This window comes from Myotis nattereri, assembly GCF_964212035.1.
Source record: "Myotis nattereri genome assembly, chromosome: 1".
NCBI lineage: Eukaryota > Metazoa > Chordata > Mammalia > Chiroptera > Vespertilionidae > Myotis > Myotis nattereri.
The window spans coordinates 53,474,036-53,489,595 of record NC_138075.1 but is presented as its reverse complement, the minus strand read 5'-3'; the positions used below and the strand labels follow the sequence as shown (position 1 = coordinate 53,489,595).

The following is a 15,560-nucleotide window of genomic DNA, read 5'->3' as shown; positions in this document are numbered from 1 at the left end:
ACTCATCCTTACACAGCTCAGAGCCACCTCTGGGGGGAGGCCCACCACGCCACCAGCTCTGCTCTCCGGAGCCTGTCCCGTGGGTGGCCTCACTGGCTCTCAGTGTTGTCGACGTGGTGGTATTTTTATGTACAGGTAAAAGATATTTTAGTTTTACCATTATTTTTAGCATTAAAATATGAAATCTGGGTTTCATAATTTTATATGAAAATATTTGCCCATAAAGTTCTGGGCTTCGTTTAAATTTGAATGGAGTACAGGCACACCCCTTCAGAAGCTGTGCCGACCCTGACCACAGGCCGCCAGGGCATCTCGCATTCCCGCTCCCCAGTTACAGCGGGAACGGCTGTCCTGTCTTAGGGTTGTTCGGCATATGTATTTCCCTCAGAGCCATGTGGTGCCATCTGTTTCCAGGGGACTCTGCTGGAGTCATCCTGGAAATGGGCAGGGCATTACGGGGAATACAAAGACAGTGTGTGGGGGAGGGGGGGGGAGTGGGGGAGGCTGGTGCCAGCACCCAACTCCCTGTCCTTCACCGGAGCCTGACCCCTCCCTGTACTTCCTCCAGAGCCAAACCCCTTCTCTCTCAGAGCCTGACCCTTTCTCTCTAGGAAAATTTAGTCCTTTTGGAACCTTCTTCCCCAAACAACCTATCTGAGAGGTTCAGTCTTGGGCGTAGGCCCTCTCAGATGAAATGGCAAATGAAGGCAAAGGACAGATGGAAAAGGTCACGGTATCTCTTCTTTTAAATAAAACAACTATATTTTGTTGTAAAAAAACCCACAGATGCCAAAATACCAGTATTTTGGTTTGATTCCAGTGTGGCACCCCTGTTTGGGTGGCAGGACTCGGAGCGTGCTGGCCAGCGCCTCTCAGTCCACCTGAAACCACGTCAGTATTCTCTCCTTTTTTATTTCCTGGTTGGTCTGCCCTCACTGGACAGGTTCACTTACCACCTTCTAAACCCGTGGCATCCACTTCCTCCCCAGAACCCTTGCTCAGGCCCTCGCCCAGGCCTGGGGTCTCTTCCGTCATTTCTCAGTTTATCGACATCTTCCTTGTCCTTCAGGCCTGCTTCCCCGAGAACTCCCCTGACTGCCCGTGCTTCGGTGATTGTTCAAATTACAGGTTCACAGGCTGCCCCTCACCTGGCACCTAGCCACCTGCTGCTCAGAACTCCCACATGTCTATACACGCATTCCTGCGAAATTTGTGCACAACATATACTTATGCATATCTACACACATAGAGAAATGAGGTGGTGTCTTTGTTTCTCTCTAGAGCCTAGCACCTGCCTTACTCATAGTTTGTGTTTAATGAATGGCTGTTGTTTATGATGATTCGGCTTTGTATTCGTTTCCTAGGTTAGCTGCCATAACAAAGGACCACAGACTGGGTGGCTTAAATAACAAAGATTTATTGGCTGGTGGTTTTGGAGGCCAGGAGTCTGGGATAAGGTGTCACTCAGCAGGGCCATGCTTTCTCTGAAGGCTCTAGGGATGAATCCTTCCTCGCCGCTTCCAGCTGCTGGTGGCTTTCGCAGTCCTTGGCTTGTGGCAGCATCCCTCCAGTCTTCACATTGCATTTCCCTGTGTTTGTCTGTCTCTGTATCCCATTTTTCTCCTCTTTATAAGGACACCAATCATACAGGATTAGGCTCACTCTAATGATCTCATTTTAATTTGACACTAGCTCCAAATAAAGCCAAATTCTGAGGTATCTGGGATTAGGGCATTGATATACATTTATTTGTATATCACAATTCAACCCATAATATGTTTTTTTTTGTAGACTATCATCACCTTAAATTGTACTAAGAACTCAGATGAATTAGCCATGGACTTTTATTTGCTTATTAAAAAATCAGTAATAATTTAGGAGAGGAAATGTTGGTTATTTTGTAGGCACACAGTTCATGTTGAGAAATTGGTAAATGTGGAATATAACCTTTATAAAATTGTTGAACATTAAAATTAATATTGGTGGTAGATCATTTTGAAATTAAATTCCTATGATTTTCAAAGAACTTTGTGAGTGCACATATCCATATTTCTATCCAAATCTATATGCAGTGCATTCTTAGGTAACGCACATACTCTTACACATAGAGAAGTAAGAGACAGACACACACCACGTATTACAGCCTTACCGTGTTGAATCAGGGTCTCAACCGTATAGTTGAATTTTTGAGAATGTGATCTGAACTTTGCTGATTTTGAGTCTGTGATGGTGAAGCCTTTTGCAAATTGACAAAGTAGTTTGAAGCAGATTATATTTGCAGTAGCTCTTAATGTGCCCTCATCGTAGGTGTCCCTTAGTGACCTGTGTTTTGAAAGAATCTGTTTCTCTCTAGACCTTTGAGGACTCTGAGTGAGGGAGAGCAGATATATGTATATGTCGGAAAAGTTGGGAGTTTTCATAGCCTAATAAAATGTTGAAAAGGAGGCAACCCTTGCCCTTGGGTTTTATAGTCCCCTTTCCTTTAGAGCCCTGGGTGAATAAGCCTGAGTTCCTGTCTTGGTGTGACTGTTTACACAACATCATGGGCTGCTGCCAGGTGAGGGAGTGTGCTGTCATGATTCAGGTGGGGGTGGGGCTGGGGCTGCCCTGCTGATAGCGTGCAGGATCTATGTGTCTCCCAGAGAGAGTGGCCCTGGGAGGACGGGAAGAGGGAGAGTGGCCCTGGCTCCCTCACCAACCGAGGTAGTGTCGGGCCAGTCAAGACATCTCTAGAGGCCTCCGTTTCCTCTTCCAGCAAATGGAAACATTCGCCTAGAACCAGTGAATATGTAAAGAAGTGCCACCAGTAAAAGTGCAAGTGCAGTGGCTGTGGCTTCCATAGATCAGACTGGGTGAGTTGCCCAGCAGCGTCCCCGTGGCCCCACAGCTCTATCAGACGCTGAGGAGGGACGGGTTTACAACTCCCCTGGACTCTACAACTCTTTCCATATTTCTAACTTCTGAGACTCTGTGATTCTCTCCCAAGTCAAGTCGAGAGGTGAGTCAATTTGATGACTGTGATGGTAGCAGCAAAAAGACCCAAGGAAAGGGAGGTGGACAGACAGACAGAAGCATCCAGAGAAACGTGTAGACTTGAGTAGGAACGCAGATCCGCAGAAATGTAAAGACACCACTACCAATAACAGAATCTGTCAGTATCTACTAGTCTGGCCGCTGCATGCTGGTTGTTTTACATATATGTTACTTTGTGAATTCCTTAGAGCAAGCTTATGAAATTGGTGGCATTATCTCCTTTTTACTGTTCAGGACTCTGAAACTCAGTGAAGTAAATAACTTACACATAGAGGATTTGCAGTTACAACTGGCCTCTGTAGCGAGGCCCTTTTGCCATGGGAACGCCAACTTGTACACCTTCTCCTATCAGGAAAAGTCTGTTTAGGATATTTAATCAGTCAAGGTTACCTAAGGTGTCTACTGAACATTGGGATCCAGAAAAGAAGTTCCTGATCACTCTCTCCCATGTCCTTCTTTCCCCCTCCCCTACCTCCCCGGGTTGTGAGGCCTAAGCACCTGTTGTCTGCTCAGAGCTATAAAGTAATATCTTTAAGAAGTTACCTCCTATCAGGATACTATCATTAGAACTACACTCTCTTTGGAATTTCTGGGTGGCTAGAAGTTTTTCTTTTTCTTCTCATAGGTAAGCATTCAAAGTGGTCATTTCTTTATTTGTTTGTTTGTTTTGTTTTTCGCCAAGCATGATTTTATTTAGGAAGGGGTCTCTATTCAGTCTGTGAGATCGTCAGAAATAAATATCTCAATAGCCAAAGGTTTCCATTTCTCTGAGGAGCCTGGGCGGCCCCTCCCCTCCCTATTTCTCTGATAGGCTGTGGCTCAGCTGTCATGTTCATTTTCCTCCCAAGAAGGCAAAACAGTGTCAAGTGTAAGTAATGACCAGGGGCCAATAATTTGCCGAGATGGATGCACAGGTCAGACAGGTCAGGCCACATTCCTGAAAGTGCCGCGCTGCCTGAGGATGGAGAGCATGCCCAGTGCCCCAGCACTCAGCTGTCTCTGGGTCAGCTGCTGCCCTCTGGCTGGAAGACGAGGTCCCTCAACTTCTAGTTTACAAGTCATTCAATTCATGCTTCGGTCCATCTTTGTTGTATCGGCAGCCTGGAGGTAGGACCAGCTGGCCTTCTGAGCCCTTGGGGCCAGGGGCTGGCTGTGGCCGGCTACCACTGTCAGTTTGGATTTATGTTAAATTGTGTTTCTGCTGTTCTTTATCCTCCACCCCCCCCAAACCCTTTTTGTCCAAGGACTTTCTTCCTTTGCACAGATCAGTGTCTGAGATGACCAAACACTCCAAATATTCTGGCATAGGCCTGATTCTAAATATTCTACTGTCTTCCTTTCTTCAAAACGTATTTAGAGCATCTATTTATGCTGAGTATCAGGGATAGAGCAGCAAAGACAGTCAATACTGTCTCTGCCTCAAGAGAGCTTATCTCATTGTAAGATCAAATATGGTCACCTGTCACTGGCCTCACTGAAGCCCATATAGTAGGAAATTAGGCTGAGTTACTTTTTTATGGTTTCTCCTTCTTTCTAAGGCACTGGTTGCTAAATATATCTTTAGGGAAAACAGCCATATCATGAGCCTGTAAGTAAATTTTAAGCTATGAGTATATCCCTGGGAACAGTCTATGTTTTAATGATTATGCCTGTTGTTAATTCTGCTGCATTTCACCTAGGGATTCTGGGATGGCCTTTGTATTGGTTGTTTCCTTTTCCCTTTTTGGCAATAACTTTCTTTCATTCCGTGCATTTATTAGGGCTTTTGTTTTCAGAGATTTTGCCTAGTATTGTTTCATGCCCTGGAGACTGTTAGTAGGCCTAGTGTTTTTTTTTTTTTTTAAATACTAAGCATCATTATAAAGAAGTTTTAAAAAACTTAATTATGGAGAATTTCAAACACAAATAAGAAGAGACTAAAGTGTGTAATGAATCATTGACCCTTCACCCAGCCCCAGCAACCCTCAACCCTCAAGTCCTGTCCTGTCTACACCCCACCTACTTCCTCCACCCTGTATTCTGATGTCATAAATATTTAGTTAAGTGTACTTCTCTGAAAGATAAAGGCTATCTCCTAATACCGGATCGGGCCTAAACGGGCAGTTGGACATCCCTCTCACAATCCAGGACTGCTGGCTCCCAACTGCTCACCTGCCTGCCTGCCTGGTTTCCCCTAACTGCTTCTGCCTGCCAGCCTGATCACCCCCTAACCACTCTCCTGTCAGCCTGATTGATGCCTAACTGCTCCCCTGCTGGCCCAGTTGCCCCCAACTGCCCTCCCCTGCAGGCCTGATTGCCCCCATCTGCCCTCCCCTGCAGGCCTGGTCCCCCTAACTGCCCTCCCCTGCAGGCTGGTCCCCCCAACTGCCCTCCCCTGCAGGCTTGGTCCCCCCCAACTGCCCTCCCCTTCAGGCCTGGTCGCCCCCAACTTCCCTCCCTTGCAGACCCAGTCCCTCCCAACAGCCGTCCCATGCTGGCCATCTTGTGTCCACATGGGGGTGGCCATCTTGTGTGTTGGAGTGATGGTCAATTTGCATATCACCTCTTTATTATTTAGGACTAGAGGCCTGTTGCAGGAAGATTCTTGCAAGAATAGGGCTTCCTGAGGCCGGAGCGAAGCAGAGAAGGGAGCGAAAACTCACCGAGGTGGGCTTCGCTTCCGCCTCCGTCGCCCCACTTGCTTCTCCGCAGCTTCACTCCCTTCTGCAGCGCTTGGCGTCTTTCTACGTTGTCTTCAGTCTTCGCTCAGCGCCTTTGTATGCAAATTAACTGCCATCTTTGTTGGGTTAATTTGCATACTCATCTGATTGGCTAGTGGGTGTAGCAGAGTGACACCAATTTGCATGTTTCTCTTTTATTAATGTAGATGTTATTCTCATGCCAAAAAAGTTAATATTTATCTTATAGGGAGATACTTTAAAGGATATAAGGGGAGGAAAATTTAGTCATATAGTGCCAAAAGTCACTCTTCATTTTTTTTTTTCTGTATTCTCCCGTTTTGGTAAAAATGACAGCAGTCTCGGCTCCTTTGCAGCTTTACTGGATATCAAATTTATGATTGGGGCAAAACCATCAGCTCCCTGTTCCACCATCTAAGAGGACCCAAGGTTGTCTCTTTCAGCTGGACCCTGTGCACACACTCTGGGTAATTCCCAGAACCTCTTTCAACTTCTAAAGCTTCCTTCCTCTTCATTCAGCAAATATTTATTTAGAAACTCATTGTGTTTTAGATGCCAGGAATTATGGTGGAAAAGAAGACAAAAAGGGCCCTAGAATTCTTGGAGCTTCCAGTTGATAGGGGAGCAGGCCTTCCTCATATAACAATATTAATAGTCACTTCATTATGGTTGTGGATATCTCAGAGACCCAAGCAGGTAGAAGGACCAGTGAAGATGACCTTGTGGGAGGGCCTTTCAGGGCCCTGCAGACAGAGCAAATAGCCTGTGTAAATGCCCTGAGGCAAGAAGGAAGGTGGCTGATAAAAGGACAGAAAGGAGGCAGTGAGGCTGGAATGGGGAGGAGGCTGAGGGGGAGATGGACCATAGGAGGCTGGAGGAGAGCCTCCCCATCCTGGGCCCACCTCTTCCCAAAGGCCCAGGACCCTGAGGTCTGGGCTGCCACATGGAGATGTGAGTTCCAGTTCCTCTCCTGACTCTTGGCTACGTTGAAAGCATTGTAGTCAAAGAAGGGGCTTACATTTGACGAGACATAGACAGGCACTTGAATGCTGCCATCTTGGAAGCACTAAAATCACATAGGAGGGTTATTGTGAGGATTAAAAAATACTGTATAATGCCCTAACCGGTTTGGCTCAGTGGATAGAGCATCGGCCTTCGACTGAAAGGTCCCAGGTTCGATTCCGGTCAAGGGCATGTACCTTGGTTGTGGGCACATCCCCAGTGGGGGGTGTGCAGGAGGCAGCTGATCGATGTTTCTCTCTCATCGATGTTTCTAACTCTCCCTTCCTCTCTGTAAAAATCAATAAAATGTATTAAAAAATATTGTATAATAAAATTACTAGACAACAAATGTTTTCCCCTTCTCCTCCTTCATAAACGTTCCTTCCCCTTCCCTTCACAGCCCAGCAGCTCCTCACACGGCCTCAGGAGCCCTCTCCTTGTGGTGTGGCCCCTGCGGGTGGGCCTGCTCCTGAACAGAGTCCTGGGCTGGGCTCTTCCCAGTGGCCTGGTCGTGATTCTTTTCTTGCTCCTTCCTTTCGATGTTGGGGAGACCCCTACTCTGTCCCCTGACATGTAACAAAGCCTGCGAGTGGAGAGATATACTTAGAGCAGATGGAGCTGGGCTTGAATCTAGATGTGTGACTTAACTTCTCTGAACTTTAGTTTTATTTTCACCCTGATTTCGTAATAATTTTTAGTTCTTTGAAAATTGAAATAAAAATTATTAATTCAAATATAATGCCTTTTTAGCCCCCAAAATCAAAGAGTATAAAAGAGAAAAAAATGATATCCAGTTTTACTGAGGAAATTGGCATTAAAGGTCTGAATTACATCTTTCTAGATGTTTTATACACACAAGCACACATTTTTAAAACAAAAAATGGGAATACAGTGGGGCCTTGACTTACGAGTGTCCTGACTAATGAGTTTTTTGAGATACCAGCTGTCTCTGGGCCGATTTTTTGCATTGAGTTGATAGAGTAATTTGAGTTAACGAGCTCCTTAACAAGTTTCTTAATGAGCTCCTTAACGAGCTCGGTCTTAGAACGAATTAAACTCTTAAGTCAAGGCCCCACTGTATGAAAATTAGTATTTTTTACTTAAAGGATCTTCATATCTTTCCATGTGCATAACTTTTAGATCCAAGACCCCTAGAGTGGTGCTTTGCAGACCCCGTTGTCCTTGTTGGTATGTTCCTCGTGGTGGTGGCCCTCATTTCCCCTTGTGGGCAGGAAGGCAGAGTCTTCTGTGTCCAGCCACCTGAGCATTTTCCTGGATGCTAATCCACTCGTGGAGGGTGTGCTTTGCAGAAATGCATCTCACCAAAGCCTTATGTCATCATCAGCTTGTTTTGCAGGAACCGGGTGGAGTCCATGGCTGAAAGAGCATGCTTTTGTTTCCTGGTACAGGGGGAGTTTCATTAGAGCGTTTCCTCTTCCTAATTCCATGCCTAGTAAAGCAGGGATATCTATAACCCCAGCTTGTCACTCCACCAAGACCCATTTAACAGTCCATTCACCTCAACTTGATGGACAATTTCTAGAGTTCCTCAATGCCTATCGGACAAGGGTGAGGGATTCAATTGGAAGTATTTTCCAGAATCAAACGTAGAGGGTCACACTTCCTCACATCCCATCTCTCCCCAAGTATGTGCAGAAGGGTAGGAAGCAATGAATGTTTTGTTGTCTTACTTTTTAAAAAGCTCACATTATCAGCAGACAATGTGAAAGGGTACACAGTAAAAAACTGACAAGTTGCCGAAACCGGTTTGGCTCAGTGGATAGAGCGTCGGCCTGCGGACTGGAAGGTCCCAGGTTCGATTCCGGTCAAGGGCATGTACCTTGGTTGCGGGCACATCCCCAGTGGGAGGTGTGCGGGAGGCGGCTGGTCGATGTTTCTCTCTCATCGATGTTTCTAGCTCTCTGTCTCTCTCCCTTCATCTCTGTAAAAAATTAATAAAATATAGGAAAAAAACCACAAAAAAACCCCCTGACAGTTATCCTGATCTCTAGCTCCCCTGCACCACCTGCTGTCCTTCCTTTGAGGTTGTCACTATTAATCTTTTGTCATGTATCTTTCTAGACTTTTCTAAATTTTGAATGGGATTATAAAGTACTCCTTATTCTTCCACAATGAATGATTTCAAAATGCAAATGACAGTTTGATATGTCAAACATATTTACCTGGGAAGAATTTATGCAAAGGTGACCTAAAAATGGGTGGGAAGGCGGAGTGGCCGTGAGGGGACCCAGGCTTCTGCGCTGTGATTGCTGAAGTGCCAGGGTCAGCCCCCGGGACGGCTGGGGCTCTACCAGGTTGTCTGTGAAGTCTCAGTCCCTGGTCTTGATTCTTTTCTTGCTCCTTCCTTTCAATGTTGGGGAAACCCCTACTCTGTCCCCTGACATATAACAAAGCCTGCAAGTGGGGAGATACACTTAGTGCAGATGGAATCGGGTTTGAATCTAGATGTGTGACTTAACTAATGTGTCTCTGAACTTTAGTTTTACTTTCGTTTTCTCGGCTATAAAGTAGAGAAGACAATCACTATGTCTCAGAGTGGCTGTGAGGATTAAGTGTGCTAAGGAACAGTTCTAGCTTATAGTATGTACTCCACAAGTCTTAATTTCTTTTTCTCCTGCTTCTTGAGCCTTCATTCTAGAAAGGTATGTTAGGACTTGGGCATATTACTTCTTCCTAAAGGTATTTGCATTCCAAAGCTGATCAAAACTTTAACTGAAGAAATTAAAGTGGGAAGATACGTTTGCAGTGAGGTCACGCCCCTCTGCCTATTTCCTTTTGGAAATATTGCATGAATAGTCACAACAGGTGTGTCCTCAGCCTCAGGGTGTGCCCTTTTCTCAGAGCTGGTCCTAGGGTCAGACCTAACCTCAGAGGACAATTTGGCTGCCAGAGCATGGCCAACATCTCCCCCCAGGTATCTCAATCCCATGCACTTCAGGCCACATATTCAGTGAGGAGGTTGAAGGCACACAGAAGAACTGGTATAAGGGAAAAACAGCATTACCAAGAATGTCAGAGTTCAGACACTTGCTCTTGTTATTGGGGACAACACAAGTCTAGCCCTTTTGTGGAATTAGAAAAAGGCTCCTCTGGGAAGATGGGGCCCTGCAGATGCACTTCTAGGTGGATGGACAAGGCCTTGGAGAAATTAGAGAAAGGTACTCTTCCTCCAGGGTAAAGGCAGGCTCTCACCAGGCCCAGTGAAACTTGGTGAGCAGAGACTGGCAACCCAGTGCTGGGCACAGCCCGCATAACCATATACAGTGGGCCTGTTGTTACAGCTTTCTTCACATGGCCTAAAGCGTCACTATTCCTTTTTCTTTTCCTATTCTTTTCCAGCATCCTGACCCAAGCAATGGGGAGCCAACCCGGAAACTTCCTCAGGGCGTTGTCTATGGCGTGGTGCGAAGATCAGATCAAAATCAGCAGAAAGAAATGGTGGTGTACGGGTGGTCCACCAATCAGCTGAAAGAAGAGATGAATTACATCAAAGATGTGAGTCACTTAAGGATTTTTTTTCTGTTTCTGGTTTATACTCTCTCTGTAGCATGCAAGAGGGTGGAGTTGGAGCATTGATGTGAATGTAACACGTATTTTGGAAGAATTCTTAGCGTTATCACTTTGGATGGGAATGTTTCTACATATCTTTACGGTCCTGTTAAGAGTACAGATGTAGTTCTTCAGTGAGGTCTACAGTGAGCTTCTGGGTGTTACTTAGTAGGACTGCCCAGACCAGCAACTTTCTTATTTTGTGCATAGTAGTGGTTCTCAACCTGTGGGTCGCAACCCCTTTGGGGGTCGAACGACCCTCTCACAGGGGTCGCCTAAGACCATCGGAAAACACATATATAATTACATATTGTTTTTGTGATTAATCGCTATGCTTTAATTATGTTCAATTTGTAACAATGAAATTGGGGGTCACCACAACATGAGGAACTGTAATAAAGGGTCGCAGCATTAGGAAGGTTGAGAACCACTGGTGTATAGTATGGGGGCTCTTAACTGGTTTTGCTTGTTCTATTGGACATTCCTAATGCATGAGTTTGGACAACTGTATAAATTTAGATGATTTTAGATGCAGGTAACGGAAAAGCCAACTCAGAAGGGCAACTTTTTTCTCATGTGGGGATTAGTCTAGGGGTAGGTGGCTCCAGGAATGGCATTTTCCAGGCTCTGGTCTATTTCTCTGAGTTTCCCTTGGTTTGTTCCTCATTCAGCCTCAGGCTCATAGTGTCATCTGAAAACATGACAGTGTCTGGGGAAGAAAAGGAATCTCTCATCTCGGATCACTCTTTAAAGGCCCTCCATTAGGCTTCTCCTTATGTCTCATGGGACAGGACTGGGTCACATGCCCATTCCCGAATCCATCACTGGTGTGGGGAATGGCATGACTGTGGCTGGTTAAGACCAATCAGTTGGTTTGAAACAGATGCTGAAAAGTCAACCCATTAGACATTGTTAAATCCAGACCAATCAATGCCATGTCTTTGAATTTAATATTACATTTTAATCTTTTTAATTCATGTGTGTGTGTGTGTGTGTGTGTGTGTGTGTGTTTTAGAATATTTGGAAAATACAAAAATGTAATAAAGAGAAAACAAAATCACCTATAGTTCCACCATTCAACCAGAGCAGTTGTTAGCATTTTGGAGCATTTCCTTCTAAAATTTTTGTATCTATTTATCTGCTATATATCTCCATTTCTCTTTGCTTCTTTGGTTTCTGTAGATTGACCAATGCCTTTGTTGACCAAGCCGGAGTGATTACATAGAGAGAAAATGAGCTTCTGTAACGTTTATGGTCCCTAAACATTGACCCCGTGGACTAGAGGTGCTCATGAGCAGCAGGGCATTGTGGGGCCATGGAGTACCTCATGGGCCTTGGTTCAAGGTCCAGCCCTCTGTTTGGCCCAGCCAACCTTTAGCCCTCTCTAGGCTTCAGTTTTCTCATGCATAGATCATGGAGCTGGGAAGGGACCCTTAACGTCAAAACCTGTATAGGAGCAGCTTGGACATTTGTAGCCTTCTGTATTTTTCTCATGGAAATACTTGGCCCTTTATTGAAACGCCCCAGATAACATGACACCGCTTCAGAGGTGAATCTTCTCAGCAGGGTGGAGAGTTGCAAATCACTCAAGACAAAGACAGCAGGTGCAGGCTGGCTGTGGACCAGGATGACGTGAGCCCAGCTCACAGGGGTGGCTCTGCCTTGAAGTGCCCACCTCCACTGTGCTCTGCAGCTTAAAAGTAGTCTCCAGGCCCCCTTTTGATAGCTGGCTTCAGATCCATCATTGGCCCGCTCATTCCTACGCGTGTCCATGGGATTGTGTGTCCTCTCTCGCCGTGATTCTGGCCCCTGGCTTCCTGAGTGTTTGCCACCCAGCTGAGGATCACGCCCACTCCCCACTGGTGGGCAGCGCGAGACATTCAGGGCACGGGTGAGACATTCTGCCTGCCCTCGGTGGAAAGTAGTGAGTTTGGCCCCATTTCCCCAAATTGTTTGTAGTTAATGGCAGAAAAGTAGACAATTATTAATTTTTGTTTTTCAATTATAGTTTACATTCAATATTATTCTGAATTAGCCTCACAGTTATAGCAAAGTGGTTATAAAATGGTGTACCTCACAGAGTGGTCCCCCTGCTGCTTCCAGTGCCCACCTAGCCCCATCCATAGTTATCATGACCTTACTGACAGTGTTCCCTGTGCTGTAATACGCATCTCCGTGACTATTCTGTAACTACCAACGTGTGCTGCATGTTTTCCACATAGCCCCCAAACCTCCTCCCCGCTGACAACTGTCAGTCGTTCTCTGTAGCTATGAGTCTGTTTCTATTTTGTTGAAAGTATACTATTATTAGAATTCATCTGGGGAAGGCTTGGCATCTTAACTGCCCTCCCAAATCCCCACCAATATCCAGTCACCCCTAATAAACATGTCTGATTTTAAAACGAGCTAATTCTGTAAAAGCAACTTCCAGATTGAGTCCCCTCTGCTGTCCCCTGCGTGCCTGTGGTTACGCTAACCTTTGACCCTTCCTGTGGTGGAAGCTCCAGAGATTCCCTGTTCTCTCTGCAGATCCTTGAGTGCTTTGCCCATCCTGGGGGCACCAGATTATTGGGGGAACGGACTTCCAAATGTATGGGTTTTCCAGGGCTCATACTCCCCTGCATTACATTCCAGACATTTAATTGGCAGTCAGAGCAGAGCTAGGGAAAATTAGAGGTTGCTTTTGCTTATTGGTCCTCTTATCTGTGTGTTTGCTGACAAGTTTTAAAATTTTTCTACTTGTTAAAAAAACGTGTGATAGGAAAAGGGGCAGACTTTGCCAGAATTGTGGTTTAAAGGTGATGGGTGAATTTCAACAAAGCATTTTCTCTCCGGGGTTTATTATTTGTATAATTAATACTTGTTAATGATTATAATTATATATAATCATAATATGTTGTTATTATTAATATAATATAATACCCTTGGTTTCTAACCAGATATCAGGAGTGATTGTATTCCTTAATTTCCCAAATTTTCCTGTTCTTAAGATTGTTGTAGTGGTGGGAGGCCCTTTTCTTATTAGGATTTCTTAAAAGATTGGGAAATCTTGCATGAAAACGGTATAGCTTGCTCTCTAACCAGCATCTCTGTGGGCTGCAGGTGAGAGCCACCTTGGAAAAAGTAAGGAAGCGGATGTACGGAGACTATGATGAAATGAGACAGAAGATTCGGCAGATCACCCAGGAGCTGTCAGTAAGTCAATGTCTCGGTGACGTGGGAGTTTGGAAGTGACAGAGCCTAGAGCCCCCTCTCAGTGGCTAGTGTCGGAAGACATTTGAGTTTATGATGTTCTTTATGAGTGGGATCATGTTTTAAATGAACGGAGGGAATTTTATTACAGAATAAAGTTTATCATTTAAAGGATTTTTTTTTTTTTCCGTGTAAGAATACTCTTCCTTATATCAAAGTATTCCCTCCAAGTTCAGGAAGAAGACAGGGAAGCCAGCTGTCACCATATTAATTATCATTGTGTTTGAGGTGCTAGCCAGTGGACTTAAATAAGATAAATAAATTTAGAGGTATAAAAACTAGGTAGATAGGTATAAAACTATCACTATTTATAAACTATATGATTATGTACCTAGAAAGCCCAAGTGATTCAATGAAAAAAACAACTATAAATAATAAAAGAAGTCTGTAAAGTAGCAGGGTGAAAAATTAATAGATACAAAGGAAGAGGTTTCAGTGTATAAAAACCAACCAGTTAGAAGAAATAACAGCAACAACAACAAAAAGAACCTACCAAATATCTAGGAGTAAACGGTAACAAGTGGAAAGACATACCACGTGCTTAGAATAGAAGATTCAACATTATAAAATGTCAGTACTATCAAGCTAATATACAAATTTAACATAAGCCAAAATACCAACAGATTTTTATTTTAAGTTGTTTTTCTACAACTGGAACCGGTGATTTCAAGGAATATAGAAAAAAAATATGAAGAGTTGGGGAAATTCTGGGGGGGGGAAATACCAATGAGGGAGACTAGCCCTACTACCATTACAAGAAACTGAAAAAGCCCCAGAAATTAAAACAGTATAGTACTGGCACATAAATAAATAGGCATCAATGAAAAAAATCTAGAAATGTATCCCAATGTTTGACAAATGTAGCATCTCATATAAAGAGAGGAAAATGGACCAGTCAGTGTATACTGTGGTGACAACTTATGTGCTGTTGGGACAGAATTATATATGAATCAATTCCAGGGAAATTATATCTCTACAATAGAATACAGAGTTGTAAAAGAGAGAGAGAGAGAGAGAGAGAGAGAGAGAGAGAGAATGAAAAGAATGACTAAGCTCGTCAAAAGGAGATGAAACGATTACAAAGATTATAGAGTACATGATGAAAAAGCAAGATTCAAGATAATGTAATGTAATGTGATGCTACCACTTATGTAAAACAGGGAGGGTAAATAAATGTATCTAGATTGTTTTGCGTGTGCACAAAAAGTTGCTAAAAACATAATCAAGAAAGTAATTAACAGTGATTCTTAATTGAGGGGCACATTGGGAAAGGCGATGACTAAGCAGATGAGACTGGGAGATTTATTTAGTGCATACCTCTTACACTTTTTAAAAGTTTGAACTATGTGACTGTTACTGCATCAAAATTTAAGAAAAGACAACCTTCCTCTGATTTAACCAAGCTAACGCTTGTGAGAAAAGTTAAAAAACAAAATTTGTGATTAATAATCTTGAAGAAAAAAGTCCATGTGTCTATGACATATTCTCCATAAGTTAGTCATTGCAGGACCGGAGCACAGTTACAACAGCCACACAACAGAGTCTACTTTATGGCTTGACTATGAGAGTATCTGCTTAAGTAAGACCTACTGCCTTGCTTAAAGGGGCAGGGGTTTAAAAACACATCCACCCAGCCATTCTCCCTGGCACGTAGGAAGCGATTTGTAAAATTCCCTCCTACTAATGGAAATTCACTCAGCTATCCAGTGACCGACACTAACAACTTTAATTAACACTGAAGGATTGGATTTGCAAAGATGAATAAACAGGTCTCGGCTCACCCTTGTTGTCTCATGCCAGAACTGTCACAGGAGCTTGTCTCTCTGCCTACAGCCTCCTCCTCCTCCTCCAGGCCACACCACACACTGCAGCCAGACTGATTGCTAAACTACTGCTGTGTGAACACGCCCTGAACAACAGCACACCACCCGCTTCGGGTCCTGGCGGGCTGTTTCAGCTCTCCGCCCCATCCCCAGGGTGCACCTCCTTCTGTATCGTGCCGGCTGCTTTCTGTGGCTCTCACAA

General features: G+C 44.4%; 1 protein-coding gene across 2 annotated transcripts in view; it reads left to right on the top strand.

Annotated features, from left to right (window-relative positions):
• Positions 1–15,560, top strand: part of MYZAP (myocardial zonula adherens protein) — an 87,288-nt gene that overhangs the window by 16,276 nt on the left and 55,452 nt on the right. For both annotated transcript variants that reach the window (XM_081110381.1, XM_081110382.1), the window contains exons 3-4: positions 10,074–10,229; positions 13,386–13,478. In XM_081110381.1, coding sequence (XP_080966507.1) covers positions 10,074–10,229; positions 13,386–13,478 — 249 coding nt within the window. The remainder of the gene's footprint in view (positions 1–10,073; positions 10,230–13,385; positions 13,479–15,560) is intronic.